The sequence below is a fragment of the Monodon monoceros genome, unplaced genomic scaffold, assembly GCF_005190385.1.
Source record: "Monodon monoceros isolate NGI ecotype Baffin Bay Population unplaced genomic scaffold, NGI_Narwhal_1 Super_Scaffold_21, whole genome shotgun sequence".
NCBI classification, from domain to species: domain Eukaryota; kingdom Metazoa; phylum Chordata; class Mammalia; order Artiodactyla; family Monodontidae; genus Monodon; species Monodon monoceros.
In genome coordinates, this window is record NW_021703778.1 from 29,027,220 (window position 1) to 29,045,243 (window position 18,024).

Below are 18,024 nucleotides of genomic sequence, written 5' to 3' on the forward strand. Positions count from 1 at the left end.
ACATCATTTGGAATATTCAGCAACAGAAGCTTTCACTTGGAGTCATCTCATTTTCTGAGCTTTATATTTTAAATACTAGGAATTTCCTCCCACATGTTTAGTGCATGAAAGATGAGATGATTAAACACATTTCCTGAGATTATGCTCTGTTGGGTACTGTATCAGGATACAGCGGTCAAGAAAGTAGATACTTTCCCACCCTCCCAGTACTGGAGAGATGGCTGCCTCGCTGCGTGTAAAGGGTTTGCAACTCAGGCTTTGTGGAGAGCATGGGGAGTGACATTTCCAGCTGGGCTGGCTGGTTGGTGTCCCAGTATTCTGAGTGCCTGCGTGGTGGGTGTATGCTGAGGGTGGGATGCAGGTCTCCTGTTTCAGGAGTGTCATTCTGCGGAAGAATTGGTGGGACGGGGAAGACCTAGGAGGTTGGGGTAGTCATTCTGTGCAAAGATTATGGTTATTGGAGCAGTTTAGTGACAGTAGAGGTGAGGAGGTATAAGCTTATGTGAGAGAAGGGGTTAGAAATTTATTTGCAGGTTTCTGGTTAGAGCAGCAGGGTAGATGATGTACTGTCTTTCCTTGAGATTGAGGGATTGTCAGTTTTTGTTTGTTTTATATGAGAATGGATTTTTTTAAATGGTTGATTTTGAGGAATCCATAGGTCAAAAAATGTTTGCCAGATATTTGCTTAGATGCACTGAAATTTAACACATGGTGTTAACTGAAATCAGGAAAAGCTGAGAGCAGGAGGCCCAGTGAGGTAGAAGCTCCAGGTGATGATCTCCTGGTGAAACCAGCTACATGTGGGCAGCAAAGTGCTGGGGCTGGTGGGCTGCTCTTTGTTTTCTCTCTGTTCCTCTTCCTCCCAGTTGAGTTGTTTGCTTACACAAGCCAATTAAGTTTGTCCCCGAGTTTGTTCAGGGCAGTTGTACTCATTAGTAGATGATTTAACTAATATAAACTGATAAAAATAGTACAAAACAGTTATCATAGGAAAACTAATTTGAAAACTTTGGAGTGTCTCAATAAAAACAAATCACCAAAACTGCTATTAAATTAGGTAGATGGATATGACAACTATAAAAAATTGGGGAATAATTATTCTAGAAGCATTGCGCCATTCAGATTATTTTTTAAGTATCTAAGTTGTACTTTAAGGAAACAAGTGAAAGTCTTAGGTGATTCATTAGGATGTGGTTTAGGTGAGAAAGAAATAAAAGAACGTCCAATAGACTAACTCAGTCTAAGAAAAAGGCCCGTGATGAGTATATACAAGTTCAAGTGGCTCAGGATTCATGTATCAGGTTTCAGAATCGCCTCCCTTACTATACAGTTACTTCCTGTCACATAGGATGAGAGAGCATCCAGGGAGGGTCAGAGAGGAGGAGCAGAAAAGCAGGCACATGAGGAAGAGAGCGCTTGCAGAGGCCGCCTTCTGGTCCATCTAGCGTCAGGCAGGCGAGTGGCCGTCTTGAAAGGAACAGTGTCCTTGGAGAGGCTGCATCTGGTCCAGGACCCCCCCCCAGTCACTTGTTTTTGTTCTGCTTCTCTTGTCTCCCCTCTCCCTCCCTTGCGCTCTGTCTTTGGAGACTGCACAGGCTGGGCATGTTTAGACAGGGACAGGAGGAAGAGGTTGAAGATATAGGAAAAGAGAAGGGAATGGGATCCAGACCACAGATAAATGACCAGCGCTCTTACAATTAACAGGTAGTTTTTTCTCTAAACCTTCTCTGATTATAGAAACTGCAGAGAAAAACTCATTCATTTTCATGAAGTTTTTAAAAGTTGTCTTAGGTGCAGGTTGTATGTATTTGGGTTCCTTGCCTTGACTTTCGAGGTCTAGTTTTCAAGAGCTATATAAGATTATAGTGTTATGGAATATTTCCCTTTCACCAAAGTGCTAAGAAATATAGGTCTATTAGAAATACTAAATTCAGGAAAGGAAAGATGCACATTAACGTAGATCTTGAAATAAGTCATATTTTATCACTACTTATAAAGCTGTTAAGTGGCTTTTAATTTTTAAGGAAGATGATTTGCATGTCAGGTAACAAGATTTTAGGGAAGACCCATAGGGCTGTACATGGGGCTTGAGGAAGATAAGTTGCCCTATTTATTACGGCCATCTGTTGCATCAAATACAGCTGTTTACTGCTTTGGAGCTCTGCAGACCCTGTGGGAATTCCATTGTCCTTCCTTTGGAGAAACATTACATATTCAAGATGTTCTTGCTTTGTTTTGGTTTATTGCTTAGTTGATTAATGTAGATCAGAAGTACCTTTTCCCCACAGCAAAGCTTTTCTTTTTTTTTTTGCGGTACGCGGGCCTCTCACTGTTGTTTCCTCTCCCGTTGCGGAGCACAGCTCCGGACGCGCAGGCTCAGCGGCCATGGCTCACGGGCCCAGCCGCTCTGCAGCATGTGGGATCTTCCCGGACCAGAGCACGAACCCGTGTCCCCTGCATCGGCAGGCGGACTCTCAACCACTGCGCCACCAGTGAAGCCCCAAAGCTTTTCTTTTAATTTAACATACTTGAAAATTACATGTTGGTAGTACTTTAAGGAATTAGTCTGTTACAGGATGAAGAAGTGAAAATATTCTGTCAATATCAGGTGTACAGTTTTTTTAAATTACTGAATTTGTATATGGTTCCAGAACTTCGAACAATCGTGCCACCTCTAGTTCTGGTTTTGTGGCGCCCTCCTAGGAATAATAAGCATGTCCCAGTTTGAGCAGCACAGGGTTAAAGCAGCTCCAAGATGTTTCCAGCTCTGACGTTCTGTCATTCTTTAAAATGTTGAGTTCTAAGTTTGCTCACCACCCCCCACCTGTCTTCCTCTTCAGGTTAAAGAGTATTGTGCTCTTTCAACTGAAAAACTGTAGTTACCTGATTATAAATTGGAAAGCACAATAGAACGTGATAGGCAGTCCTTGAAAAAATGCAAGATTCATTAAAAGGGTGAGGTGAATAGAGACTTTTTCCCATAAAAAGAGTTGAAGAAATGTACTGTCTAGAGTTTATTTTTGAAGAGGGCTTCTGGGTCTCTTGAAAGACACTTTTGTGGTATTGGTTCAGACTTTAGGTACAGGTGTATACTATTGGTATATTTGGCTATCAGCATTTTTTGTTTTCAAATGTAAATGAGAGAAAGTGATTTTTGTGGAGAGTTTCAATAATCTCAAGAAAGTGATCACATGTTCAAAATGAAAGTAACAAAGCTGTATAGTTTAGAAAAAAAAAAACCTACATATGCTCAGTCCCCTAAGGTAAAAATAAATTATGAAAGATACTGAATGAAGCAGTTCTGCTCTTTGTCCAAAGGGTGATATTATGCATGAAAGGTCAGCAGTGATTGTTTTTTCCTGCTCTGGACTGTAGACACGTTCAGCTTTCTATCAGCAAGGTTAGTGTGTGTCTGAGAACAGAGACACGTGAATAAGAGGCGCAGGCGCTCACGCTGGAAGGGCCTTTGCAGCAGGTGAGCAGACTGATGTGAGAAGGACTTGGGGGTGGAAGTGAGGGGGCCTGAGTGAGGCAGGAGAGGTATAGGGGGGGCTCTCAGCTCGGCAGACTGCTGGCCAGACCCTGTGCACCTGGCACGTGGGGGGGCCCTCACTTTCAACCTGGGAAGTAGTTCTTACTGAAAAAATGCTGATAAACAGATGAATGGAGGTCAGAATACATTCTAAACAGGCTGGACTCAGGACCATTAGCTTTCGAACTATGAAATTGAATATCTTTGTTAAAATAAAAGTATTTCTTGGCATATGTACTCCTTCCACATTAGGCTGAGTGGTGTGGACGTGCTGCCTTGTGTCCTGTGCAAGCTGCCAGTTTGGCCCTGGCACTTCCTGGTCGTGTCCAGAAAGATGTGTCAATTAGCAAAGCTTGCACTGGTGAAAAAGTATGTGGCAGTTTGAGGAGATACTCTTCTGTTGGAAAAGGAGCAACTCATGATAAGAGCAAGAGGTTATACTTTGAGGGCAGAAAGGCTATATCTCTAAGGATGTGATTCTCTGCTTCACCTTTGCACTCACATTTACCAAAATTTTACAAAACAGCCATTACGACCACTTGCAAAGTAAGAGAAGGATTTTTAAATCTTCTTCATATTGCTTTACTTGTTTCAAATAATAGTTTATTTAGGGTTCCTTATAACCTAGTAAAATAATCTTCTCAAATATTTGTCTTCTCCAGGGCAAGATAATATGTCATAAACCAATTATAAGTCTTAAAGCTGCAAGGGACCTTTTTCACTTTTTTGTGTGGAATTATCTAGTAAAGATCTAAATTGGAAGCAATTAGTAGAAAAAAATTATAATGTAATTTTTATGGTATATGTGTCATGTAGATACTTTACCATTCCTATTTGGCTAAGAAATAAGTTTTTGCATGTTGTGTTTGATTTTATGCCCTCCCTAGGAGCAGAACCAGATCAAACTATGAAAAAGTTACCTTTTCCTCCTACTGTCTTTTTCAATAGAAACACAGGTATGCATGTATAAAAGGAAATTTAAAAAATTAATACCAGTTTATTGGCAGCATCTGCTTAGGAATACGTATTTCCATACTGGGCGCCAGTTTGAAAGCGTAATTAAACAACTACTCCACTGAGATTGGATTGCTCTCTTTTCATTCATCATCACTGTAGGAAGACAGTGGAAAGAATGGACTATCATAGAGATATTGAATCTTAAAAAGCAAAAGAGCTAGAGTAACAGCTTTCCTGGAGACAGCCGTCTATTGCTCTGTAAATGTTCCCACTATTCAGGCCTACAGATTCAGTTGAGGATATAATCTGTGGAAGGTGCTGTGGAAGGTGCATAAGCTGATCTGCCCCAATATGAATTATTCTGCTGTGAGACAGGAATATGCATTTTAGATACTGTAGGGTGATGCAGACAGCTGTGAGGTAAACAGTACAGCCCAGCCGGCAGTAGGAGACAAGTATATGATAACTGTCATTCCCATTGTGGTGTTTGATTTTCTTACACCTCTTTATCTAGAGTTGGGCATATTGAGTTCATAAAATATTTAAGGTACAATTCTTAACACACATCCTTACAGTCCCAAAATGCTAGAATTGTGCTTTGATGATTTGATTTAGCTTCTTTGACCATTTTTGTCTTTTTCTAATGAGATTATTTAGTTTCACATGTCTGGGAGGTAAACTGACTTTCTAAAAAGTATGGTTAGACATTGAAAGTAACAGATTTTAACTTTTCTAATTGATTGTCAACGGGGTCACACACTACTTAATTAAGACAACCTCTGAAGTTATTAGTAATCCATTTTTCATATATAGATAAAACTGTGTTTACTTACCTAGTTGAATATTTACTGTTTTTTTTGTAAAATGATTCCAGTTGTTAGGCTGGAGTTCTTAGAACATATGTCTGTGTGATAGCATCGTGAATCGTCCATCTCCTCTGCTTGTGCTGTGTTCCTTAACTCATTACTCTTGATCACACACAGTTATTAGGCGTTAGAAGAGACCTTAGCATATGTGGCTGCAAATGCAGAAAGAGTATTTAGACAACGGGATAGTAAAACCATATGTATTTGAGTGTTACTGACAAAACGAAGCTCTTTGGGGTAAATTGTAATATATCACTGGTGGGATATATTTTCCTGTTGTGTCCTATACATACTAAGAAGAAGCACATGGATACCTTTGAGAAACTAAGGATGGTAAGGGAGAGGCACACGTATGGTCACTGCTGTAAAGAGCAGAGAGGCTGTGGTGCGTGAGGAAGGGAATGAGAAGGGGAATCTAAGGTTGCCTTCAGGAAGGAGGGAGGAGCGTTCCAGGCCAGGAGAACAGAATGCAAAGAAAGGTCTGGAAGTATTCAAGGGTTCAGTGAATACAGAGCGTGGGGGGAAGTCTGTCCAGACTTCCTGACTTCAGAATGTTTTTAGATTCAGAAAAGAGGCTTTGTATTTGGCACCCATATAGTGGAGAGTTGTCTTATGTGAAATGTGTACCTTGTAAGGTCAACTCACAAAGCAAAAATTGTCTCTACCCTTGAAAATTCCCTGGGAAGGTGCAGTGTATCATCTCTCCACACTCTACTTTTTATTCTGACTTTGAATCAGATCACTTTTTGTTGTAAAGAAAGATGAAGTATTTGGCTTATATTTAGGCACCATGTTTTTTTCTTTTTTTTAAACCGCTTATTTTAAGTGCCAAAATCATAATCTGCACATTGGTAGAAAATGAATATTACCATAAAAGGGAAGAAGGAACGAAGAGCAGCTAAGGAAACTATAGGTACGTCTGAGGCCCCATCACAGTGGGGCGTGTGCCCGTTAGTGTGGACTGACAGGTTGAGCTGCCTGCACAGGTGCCTGTGACCCAGCTCACTGGACCTGCTAGCCTTGTGGCCTTGACTGCGTGTCCTCTGAACTCAGTTTCCCAGTCTGCTAGGTGGCCGTGAGACCTAACAGAATTAAGGTTAATTTAGTACTATGTAAAGTACTTAGAATAATCGTTGCACAACAGAGATCCAGATGCTGATTCTAATCTAGAGACAAATCATCCATGTTTCCATGTTACCTTTTTGTACTAAGAAAAAGAATTTCATGCTGTTTTAGGAGAATGATACCTTTTTTTTTTTTTTGGCTGCGTTGGGTCTTTGTTGCTCTGCATGGGCTTTCTTTAGTTGAGGCAAGCCGGGACTACTCTTCGTTGTGACGCACGGGCTTCTGATTACAGTGGCTTGTCTTGTTGCTGAGCGCAGGCTCTAGGCGCACGGGCTTCAGCAGTTGCAGCACGCGGGCTCAGTAGTTGTGGCTCGTGGGCTCTAGAGCGCAGGGTCAGTAGTTGTGGTGCACGGGCTTAGTTGCTCCGGGACATGTGGAATCTTCCCAGACAAGGGATCGAACCCGTGTCCCCTGCATTGGCAGGCGGATTCTTAACCACTGTGCCACCAGGGAAGTCCCGAGAATGATATCTTTATTTTGACTGTTTTAGAAATTATCAAATTCTCTGTCCTTATTATTTGAAAACCCATTGAAGTGCGCCAGGCATGTGTTTGAAAATAAGGCTCTTAACCTCTAATTGTTTACTATTTGGGTTGTTTCCACTTTTTGGCTATTATAAATAATGTTGCTATGAATATTTATGTACAAGTTGTGGTGGGGAAATATGTTTTCAATTCTCTTGGGTGTATACCTAGGGATGCAATTGCTGAGTCATAATGGTAACTCTTTTAACATTTTGAAGCTGCTTACCAAAGCGGCTGTACCCTTTTAAATTCCCACCAGCAATGTATGAAGATTCTCATTTCTGCACATCCTTGTCAGCGCTTATTATTTGTCATTTTGATTATAGCCACCCCAGTGAGTGTAGAGTAGTATCTCATGTTTCAATTTGCATTTCCCTAATGATTAATGATGTTAAGCATCTTTTCACCTGCTTATTGGCCATTTGTATATCTTCTTTGGGGAAATGTCAATTCAGACTCTGCCCATTTTTAACTTATTTGTGTCTCAGTTTTGGGAATTCTTTATTCTAGATATGTGTCCCTTATGAGATATATAACTTGCAAATATTTTCTCCCGTTCTCCATATTATCTTTTCACTTTCTTGATGGTGTGCTTTGAAGCACAGAAGTTTTAAATTTTGATGAAGACCAGTTTATTTTTTCTTTTGTTGTTTCTGCTTTTGGTGTCCCAGCTAAGAAGCCATTGCCCAGTCCATGCTCATGAAGCTTCACTCTATTTTCTTCTGAGTTTTATAGTTTTTAACTCTTATAGGCAGGTGTTTGCTTCATTTTGAGTTAATTTTTATAGAGAGAGTAAGTTTAGAGGTCCAGCTCCATTCTTTTGCATGTGGACAGTCAGTTGTCCCAGAATCATTTGTTGAAAGGAGTATTTTTTCCCCATTGAATGGTCATGGCACTCTTTTGAAACTCAGTTGCCCATAAATATAAGGGTTTATTTCTGGATTCTTAATTCTGTTCCATTGATCTGTATGTCTGTCTTTTGGCCAGCACCATACTGTTTTGATTTTTATAGCTTTGTAGTAACTTTTGAAATCAGGAAGTATCAGTCTTCCAACTTTGTTCTTTTTTTTTTTTTTTTTTTAATTTATGTGGGTGCACCGGGTCTTAGTTGCAGCAGGTCAGGTTCCTCAGTTGCAGCTTGTGGGCTTCTTAGCTGCAGCTCGCTGGCTCCTTAGTTACAGCATGGGAACTCTCAGGATCGGTACCGGTACGCATGTGGGATCTAGTTCCCTGACCAGGGATCGAACCCAGACCCCTACATCGGGAGCACGGAGTCTCAACCACTGTGCCACCAGGGAAGTCCCTCCAACTATGTTCTTTCCAAGATTGTTTTGGCTATTTTTGTGCATCCCTTGCATTTCCATAGGAATTTTAGGATCAGTTCATCAGTCTCTGCAAAAAAGGCAGGTGGGATTTTGATAGGGATTGCATTGATTCTGTGGATTGATTTGGGGAGTGTTGGCCATAAGAGTAGCACGTCATCCCATCCATGAACACCAGGCACTTGTCCATGAGAACTAGTTATGTCTTTTATCAGTGGTTCTCAAACCTTGTGGGCTCAGGACCTCATTACACTTTTAAACATTGAAGGTCCCTAAGAGGTTTTCTTTACATGACTTATTTCTATCTATATTTATATTAAAAAATTAAGACTTTGAAATTTTAAAAATGTATTTTTCTTTAAAAATAACAAACTCCTTGCATGTAATATAAAATTGCCTGTGAAAAAACACCAGTCTTTTCCAAAAACAAAAAGTAATTTAATGAGGAAAGTGGCATCATTTTCTATTTTTGTGAATCTCTTTAATGTCTAATTTAATAGAATCTCGGCTGTAATCTCATCTGCTTCTGCATTTGCTCTGTTAGTGATGGGTTATTTTGGTTGAAGTGTAAGAGGGAAAACCTGGCCTTACACAAATATGTGGTTGGGAAGGTGAGGTTTTTTTTTGCATCTTTATTGGAGTATAATTACAATGGTGTGTTAGTTTCTGCTTTATAACAAAGTGAATCGTATACATATGTTCCCATATCTCTTCCCTCTTGCGTCTCCCTCCCTCCCACCCTCCCTATCCCACCCCTCCAGGCGGTCACAAAGCACCAAGCTGATCTCCCTGTGCTATGCGGCTGCTTCCCACTAGCTATCTACCTTACGTTTGGTAGTGTATATATGTCCATGCCTCTCTCTTGCTTTGTCACAGCTTACCCTTCCCACTCCCCATATCCTCAAGTCCATTCTCTAGTAGGTCTGTGTCTTTATTCCTGTCTTACCCCTAGGTTCTTCATGACATTTGTTTTTCTTAAATTCCATATATATGTGTTAGCATACGGTATTTGTCTTTCTCTTTCTGACTTACTTCACTCTGTATGACAGACTCTAGGTCCATCCACCTCACTACAAATAGCTCAATTTCGTTTCTTTTTATGGCTGAGTAATATTCCATTGTATATATGTGCCACATCTTCTTTATCCATTCATCTGATGATGGACACTTAGGTTGTTTCCATCTCCGGGCTATTGTAAATAGAGCTGCAATGAACATTTTGGTACATGACTCTTCTTGAATTATGGTTTTCTCAGGGTATATGCCCAGTAGTGGGATTGCTGGCTCATATGGTAGTTCTATTTGTAGTTTTTTAAGGAACCTCCATAATGTTCTCCATAGTGGCTGTACCAATTCACATTCCCACCAGCAGTGCAAGAGTGTTCCCTTTTCACCACACCCTCTCCAGCATTTATTGTTTCTAGATTTTTTGATGATGGCCATTCTGACTGGTGTAAGATGGTATCTCATTGTAGTTTTGATTTGCATTTCTCTAATGATTAATGATGTTGAGCGTTCTTTCATGTGTTTGTTGGCAGTCTGTATATCTTCTTTGGAGAAATGTCTATTTAGGTCTTCTGCCCATTTTTGGATTGGGTTGTTTGTTTTTTTGTTACTGAGCTGCATGAGCTGCTTATAAATTTTGGAGATGAATCCTTTGTCAGTTGCTTCATTTGCAAATATTTTCTCCCATTCTGAGGGTTGTCTTTTGGTCTTGTTTATGGTTTCCTTTGCTGTGCAAAAGCTTTGAAGTTTCATTAGGTCCCATTTGTTTATTTTTGTTTTTATTTCCATTTCTCTAGGAGGTGGGTCAAAAAGGATCTTGCTGTGATTTATGTCATAGAGTGTTCTGCCTATGTTTTCCTCTAAGAGTTTGATAGTTTCTGGCCTTACATTTAGGTCTTTAATCCATTTTGAGCTTATTTTTGTGTATGGTGTTAGGGAGTGATCTAATCTCATACTTTTACATGTAGCTGTCCAGTTTTCCCAGCACCACTTATTGAAGAGGCTGTCCTTTCTCCACTGTACATCCTGCCTCCTTTATCAAAGATAAGGTGACCATATGTGCGTGGGTTTATCTCTGGGCTTTCTATCCTGTTCCATTGATCTATCTTTCTGCTTTTGTGCCAGTACCATACTGTCTTGATTACTGTAGCTTTGTAGTATAGTCTGAAGTCAGGGAGCCTGATTCCTCCAGCTCTGTTTTTCGTTCTCAAGATTGCTTTGGCTATTCGGGGTCTTTTGTGTTTCCATACAAATTGTGAAAGTTTTTGTTCTAGTTCTGTGAAAAATGCCAGTGGTAGTTTGATAGGGATTGCATTGAATCTGTAGATTGCTTTGGGTAGTAGAGTCATTTTCACAATATTGATTCTTCCAATCCAAGAACATGGTATATCTCTCCATCTATTTGTATCATCTTTAATTTCTTTCATCAGTGTCTTATAATTTTCTGCATACATGTCTTTTGTCTCCTTAGGTAGGTTTATTCCTAGATATTTTATTCTTTTTGTTGCAGTGGTAAATGGGAGTGTTTTCTTGATTTCACTTTCAGATTTTTCATCATTAGTGTATAGGAATGCCAGAGATTTCTGTGCATTAATTTTGTATCCTGCTACTTTACCAAATTCATTGATTAGCTCTAGTAGTTTTCTGGTAGCATCTTTAGGATTCCCTATGTATAGTATCATGTCATCTGCAAACAGTGACAGCTTTACTTCTTCTTTTCCGATTTGGATTCCTTTTATTTCCTTTTCTTCTCTGATTGCTATGGCTAAAACTTCCAAAACTATGTTGAATAAGAGTGGTGAGTGTGGGCAACCTTGTCTTGTTCCTGATCTTAGTGGAAATGCTTTCAGTTTGGGAAGGTGAGTTTTTAATAGTCTTTTCATGTAACCTTGAACTTTGATCTTACACCAGAACTCCACTGAGCTTCTGTGAGGAGAGAAAGAGGGTGAAAAAGACATGTCAGCATTCGTTTCAACCTCGTTGCCCCAGAAAGGGCCTTTGGGACCCCTGATGGAGCCCAGACCACACTTTGAGACCCCCTGTCTCAGAGAACAAGACTCATAGTATAACTTCATGAGAAAATGTTGTGATAACTGAATGACAGTTTTATTACCCATATTGACAGACAGCTGGGTCAGTACCTGCTCTTTCTGCAGGAGAGACTTTTCTCAACCCTAAAGGATTAGGTGGGTGGTTTGTGAACATGGAATCAGCCAGCCGGTGAGTTTTAAGTATGTGTGATATATAAATAATAAGTTATTCCAAAAAATTGAGCCTACAGGAATGAAACAAAGTGGAACATGATCCTTGAGTTTTAATCTTAATCACACATTGTTACTCATCTGGTGTCCTTTCCTTCCAGTTTCATTTGTTTCATTTTTAAATATTCACAAAGCTCTGTGAATTTTAAAAACATAGTTGTAATTATACTGTCCACAGTTTTATATCTTGCTTTTTTACTTTATGTAATCTTTGTGAATATTTTTTAATACTTGTAATATATTGCTTTTTTTTTGCTTTTCTGTAGTTAGTTTTTATTTCCCCTTTTTTGACTAAAGCTTCCATGAACATTTTTTATAAAATGGTTTACATATTTTTGAATTGTTTTATTAGTACAGATTTTAAATAGAAGTAAGTATGGGAAGTTTTGGATGTGTATTTATACTATATCCTAGTTAGAGTTTTCTTTTTGGTTTTTATTATGGAAATTTTAACTACACAAGTAGGGAGGACATTATAGCAGTCCTCCACGTACTGTACCCATCATCTAGTTTCAGCTACCATTAACTTGCTGCATTCTTGTATTTCTGTTTCTTCTCTTTCCTTAAACTTACAAAAAAGTTATTAGCATATTTCAAAGCAAATTCCAGATGTGTAATTTCATCTGTGGTCTTTTAGTTTATGTCTTTTAAAAATAAGACATTTAAGAGTAAACAGCCACAGCACCTTCATTGCACTCAACAAAATTAATAATCACCTTTTATCAGCTGGGCAACGTTCAGTTATTCCTGTGAAAAATGTCATTTTAACTTAATTTATTCAAATCTGGATCCAGATACAGTTCTCACATTACATAAGGTTATTTTGGTTAAAGCTTTTGTATTTTGTAGCAATAAAAGTCTCCCTTTGTTTTTCATGTCGTAGATTTGCTGTAGAAATGAGGGCGTCTGTAGTATGCCCCACGTTTTGGGTTTAGCGAGTGGCTTTGTGTTGGTGTTATTTAACACATAGTGTTCCCAGAATTTCCTTGAAACTGGGAGTTGGATATAGAGGTTTGATTGAATACAGGTTCTTTTTTTTTTGGCAAGAATACTTCATAGATCTGATACTCTTCGTCCCATTAAGAGTGTGATACCTACTTGTTGCACGTTAGTGATAAGATTGAAAAGTAGCTTCAGTCCCTCTGAGCCAATCATGATAAGTTCCCCATCAGCTCTTCCCCTAGTTTTAGCAGACATCAACCATCATTTCATTAGATGTTGCAACATTTTGATTTTCTAATGCTGTTATTCACTATGAGTTTTTAATTGTGGTTCCTGTATAGTGAACTGTGTGCCCTGATCTTTGGTTTTGCTGAAACAGTCATCCAGGAAAGGCAGGCTGATGCTTGTTTCCTAGAGTAATCTTCAGAAAAAGAAGTTGGTATCATAACAGCATCCAGAAGTGACTAGTGTAGTGGTGGCGTTTGAACTGTTGCGGATTTTTGTATGTTTGTTTCCATTCTTTCTTTGTGCCCCTCACATTCTCTGTCTTTGGCCATCTGGAGCCCCTCCCTTCCTTTCCTGTTGCTCCTGTGATGTGACCACAGGAGTCTTGGAGCACTTCTTTGCTGTCATGATAAGGTGTGCCAGGTTCATCTCAAATTGAGCAACGTTCTGCAAAAGTGTGGCTGAATGAGGAGGCAAGACTGAGGGGCTGTCACAGGTTGGAGGAGACTGGAGAGAAGTGACAGCTCAGTGCCGTGTGGGATCCTAAAGTGGGTTCTGGTGTAGAAGGAGGATACTAGTAGAAAAACTAGTGAAAGCCAAAGAAAATATACAGTTGACCCTTGAACAACGCAGGAGTTAGGGGTGCTGACTCCCATGCAGTCGAAAAGCAGCGTGTAACTTGGCATGCAGCCCTCCATATCCACAGTTTTGTACCCTGGTATCCTTGGTTCTGCATTTTGGATTCAACCAACCACAGATCCAGATCGTGTAGTCCTCTGGTATTTTTTATTGAAAAACGTCTGCATATAAGTGGACCCACACACCTCAACCCCCGTGGTTCAAGGGCCAACTGTAGTTTAAAAAGTTACATTTACAATAAATAAAAAAAGATTATGTAGATCTTACCTAGCTTATTTGATTTTATGTTTGTATTTCCTTTTATGCTAAAAATGAATACTTAATATCAATGTAATTCTTATTTACCTTATCGTATTACAGTGTGTATATGTGTGTATATAATATGTAAAATAGTTTCAAAATAATACCAACATTTACCCCAAAGAACAAGCCTACTGGGTGCATTTTAAGATTTCTTGGTGAGTTTTTAGGATTTTGTGTGCAAATACTATCTTTTAATATCACTTAGAATAATTCTTCTCTGGATATTTATGCCACTTTGATATACAGTTATGTTTATTTGAAATTGATTTATATTTTTTTAAGGATTTCTTTGTCCCAAAAGACCTAAATAAATATTTAATTCTGAAACAAACATTTCAGGTGTATGTGAAAAGAATTGTTTAGAAACAGAACTAAGAGAACTATACTCTCCCAAGTAGTTAATAAGGTTAATAAAACTTTTTGAGGTGGAGCTTTGACAGATGGAATTAACCAGGTCTGCTAGCAGAAAGACCACTAAGTAGGCAGGTGGGCCCTCTGATTTCATCTCTTTGTTTTTTCTGTAAAGAGAAAATGAAATCAAATCAGGAAAATGACTCCTTTTGTTCAGCTCGTTAAAGCTTTGTGAAAGCTGCCTCTGACCCCTATCAGGTTGTCACATTACTAGGTCTTATGCCAGGAAATATTTTGCTTTGACAGTAGATCTATTCCCCCCTTGCCTATTTGTCTTCACAACCTAGAGACCTACCTTTATGCCAAGAAACAATAGTTTGTATAGTGGTAAGTCTTAAAATAGTTTTGGTTTCTTGAACAAGTAATGAAAAAGTTATTTTGTTATTTATTGGAACTGTTGTCAATCATACTCATATTCATCATCATACTCATCATACTCCTAGTCTTATTTCAGATTCAGATATTTGATAATAAGGTTAATTTTAATGCAAATTTTAATGCTTTGTATCTCTGTACAGCTTGCTTAATGAGGTGCATATCAGTAACCCCTTCTGTTGGCAACTTTTCCAGTTGTTGGACTTTTTTTTTTCTTATTAGTTATCTGTTTTATACATATTAGTGTATATATGTCAATCCTGATCTCCCAATTCATCCCACCTCCACCCCACCACCACTCCCTGCTTTCCCCCCTTGGTGTCCATACGTTTGTTCTCTACATCTTTGTCTCTACTTCTGCCTTGCACACTGGTTCATCTGTACCATTTTTCTAGATTCCACATATATATGTTAATATACGATATTTGTTTTTCTCTTTCTGACTTAGTTCACTCTGTATGACCGTCTCTAGGTCCATCCACATCTCTACAAATGACCCAGTTTTGTTCCTTTTTATGGCTGAGTAATATTCCATTGTATATATGTACCAGATCTTCTTTATTCATTCGTCTGTTGATGGGCATTTAGGTTGCTTCCATGACCTGGCTATTGTAAATAGTGCTGCAGTTAGCATTAGGGTGCATGTGTCTTTTTGAATTATGGTTTTTTTCTGGCAACTTTTCCAGTTGTTGGACTTTTTTTTAAAAAAAAAAGTGTGTCAGGTCAGTAATAAAGAGATATAGTCGTGTGATGTAAAGATTACTTGTTTATAGATAGGATGCATGGGTCAGATCAGGACCACTGTTCTGTTATATAAGCTACTGCCATGGCTACCTTTTTAACCTTTTATTATACAACATTTCAAACATACAAAAGTAGACGGGGTCGAATCATGAACCCTCATTCACCTCTTCTGGGAAGAACAGTTGTGAACCTCCATGTCTCTGCCCCACATCATGGTGTTTCCCCTGTAAGTATTTAAATATGCAGCTCTGAAAGGTAGGCTCACTTTTATTATTATTATTAAACATAACCACAATATCATGACATCTAAGAAAATACAGGAATTCTTTAATACTGTCAAATATCCCATCACTATTGCTTCCCTGATTGTCTTTGGTTTCAGTTTATTTGCATCAGATAAAGCCATATAAACAAAATAAAGCCATAGTTTGGCCAGTATGTGTATCTTGTCTCCTTTTGTGTTGAAGAAGCCAAGGCTACTCATCCAGGAATTGCGAGCTTCGCTGAACCCCTTGGCATTACTCTGTGCTTGTGCTTGCTGCAAGTTTGTAATAAGATCACGTCCTGGGTTTGTTGTTTGTTTTGCAAGACTACTTCCTGTCTGGTAGTGATGCTGTTTCTATTATAAGGTACATAATTTCTGACTGTCTGAAAAAATATAGGTAGTAAATATAATAAAGGACTATTGATTTTTTTTCTCTTTTGGGTATCATATCTTGTTTTCAACCAAACTTTTTTTCCTTTGGTAATCTTAAAAATCAAGTTAATAGTGGTAAAATGCATCTACACCCCATTCTGTGACTGTCAGTCTGGGTACCAATCTATATTTTCAGGATTTTACAATTTAACACATTGCAAATAATTACAGTATAACATATTTGTCATTCGTCCTACATCGTGGAAAACATTGATCTCTGTGAAACTGATTTAATTTGTTTCAAGCATTTCTCCTCTGTTAGTAGTTTACATTTCCAAACGTGTCTTATAGCATTTCAGTGCTTTTGTGGTTGATGATGTTACACATTTGACAAAGGATGAGATCACCTTTGACCATCAGACTATTATCAAGGGTTTTGAGAATTTATCACAAGCAGGTTATTGAGAATAAGGAGTGCCATAATAGAAACTAAAAACCTACATGGTGGGCTTCCTTGGTGGTGCAGTGGTTTAGAGTCCTCCTGCCGATGCAGGGGACACGGGTTCGTGCCCCGGTCCGGGAAGATCCCACATGCTGCGGAGCGGCTGGGCCCGTGTGCGAGTCATGGCCGCTGAGCCTCTGAGTCCAGAGCCTGTGCTCCGCAGCGGGAGAGGCCACAGCAGTGAGAGGCCCGCGTATCGCAAAAAAAAAACCTACATGGTTACCTGGCGAGACAAGAACAGTTAGCTTTTAAATTTCTCTATCTGCCACTTGGATACTATGTGTTTTCAGAAGCAGCCTGAAAAATCTGGGTTAAATCAACTTTTTTATCTTGTGAAGCAGTGTAGTTTACAGTGAAAAGAGGGAGTGCCTGAAGCCACACCTGGATGTCTGAGAATCTTGGTTCTGATACTCATAATATGAAATCATGCAGACTATTATCCCTTCTGAGCCAGAGTTACTTCATAAGCCATTTGGGAAAATCAAATGAGATACTGTATGTGAAGTTCAATGTCCAGCTTCTGAGCTCAGTGAATGCTTTGCAGAGGCTGCTTTGCATACTTGTGCCCTGTTTAGACTGTTTTTGGTTTCTTTGGTTCAGAAATTGCGAAGGGATTCCTTTTAAATGAATTATTGTTTATTTCTCCTGACAGCTGTTTTCCTGGAACAGAATGAAATTAATGGGGCTGGTCAAAAACCATATATATGTATAACTGATTCACTTTGTTATAAAGCAGAAACTAACACACCATTGTAAAGCAATTATACCCCAATAAAGATGTTTAAAAAAAAAAAAACCCATATATATATATACATATATATATATATTTGGGATTCATCAATCCCAAATTGGAGTTCTATTAATTTTGTAATTTTCTGTTTTTAAAAAATAACTTTCTGAACATGAGTGGGCTTGGATATGTTAGCATTTAGTTTCTAAGTCTTAGGATATTATCATGGTTACCAAATCAGTGTGAAGAAGAAACTTAGTAAAAAACAAGTATTATTTCTTGGGTGCGTAAGGTGGAAATTATGGGCAAATTTCTTTAAACTACTTAGACTCCAGAGGGATAAACGTATGTCCTGGAAAACTTGAAGCTTTTAAAACTGCTTAATAATATCATTTTAGAATTAATTACACTCTGCACCTCAAGTTACCAATTTACTGTCTCTTGTTTTACAGCATCCTACAGCTAGCATTAAACTTCTCCCAGTGGAGCCACAAAGTAAACAGCTCATGACTTCTGATCAGGACGCTAAGGTCGTGGCTGAACCTCAGGGCCAGCGAGTCCAGGAAGGCAAAGACAGCGCTCATCTGGTGAGTGGGCATCCAAGGCCAACACTGGCCTGGTGTACCTCTCTTCTCTTCTGATAACAGATCCTACAGTACACTCGGAACACTAGCATATTTCATGCTGAAATATAGGTGTTATATTCTGAGTAAATTTAGGGGTTGCTTAGTAGAGGATATTAGCAGTTTCAAAGTGATAGAGAAAACAGATGTCATTTATAGCTCTGAATACTTAAAGCTTTGGATTTAAAATCACCAAGAAAAATGCAGTGATTTGTAAATAGTTTAATAACATTATAGTCATTGTAGTGGTATTTATTTAAAGAGTTAATTAGAATTATGTAAGTTTTTAATTTTGAGTGCA

At 38.8% G+C, this 18,024-nt stretch overlaps 1 protein-coding gene across 2 annotated transcripts in view; it reads left to right on the forward strand.

The window, feature by feature from the left end:
* Nucleotides 1-18,024, forward strand: part of LARP4B (La ribonucleoprotein domain family member 4B) — an 87,945-nt gene that overhangs the window by 11,531 nt on the left and 58,390 nt on the right. For both annotated transcript variants that reach the window (XM_029236946.1, XM_029236945.1), the window contains exon 2: nt 17,553-17,687. In XM_029236946.1, the coding sequence (XP_029092779.1) occupies nt 17,607-17,687 (81 nt within the window). In that variant the 5' untranslated portion in view covers nt 17,553-17,606. The remainder of the gene's footprint in view (nt 1-17,552; nt 17,688-18,024) is intronic.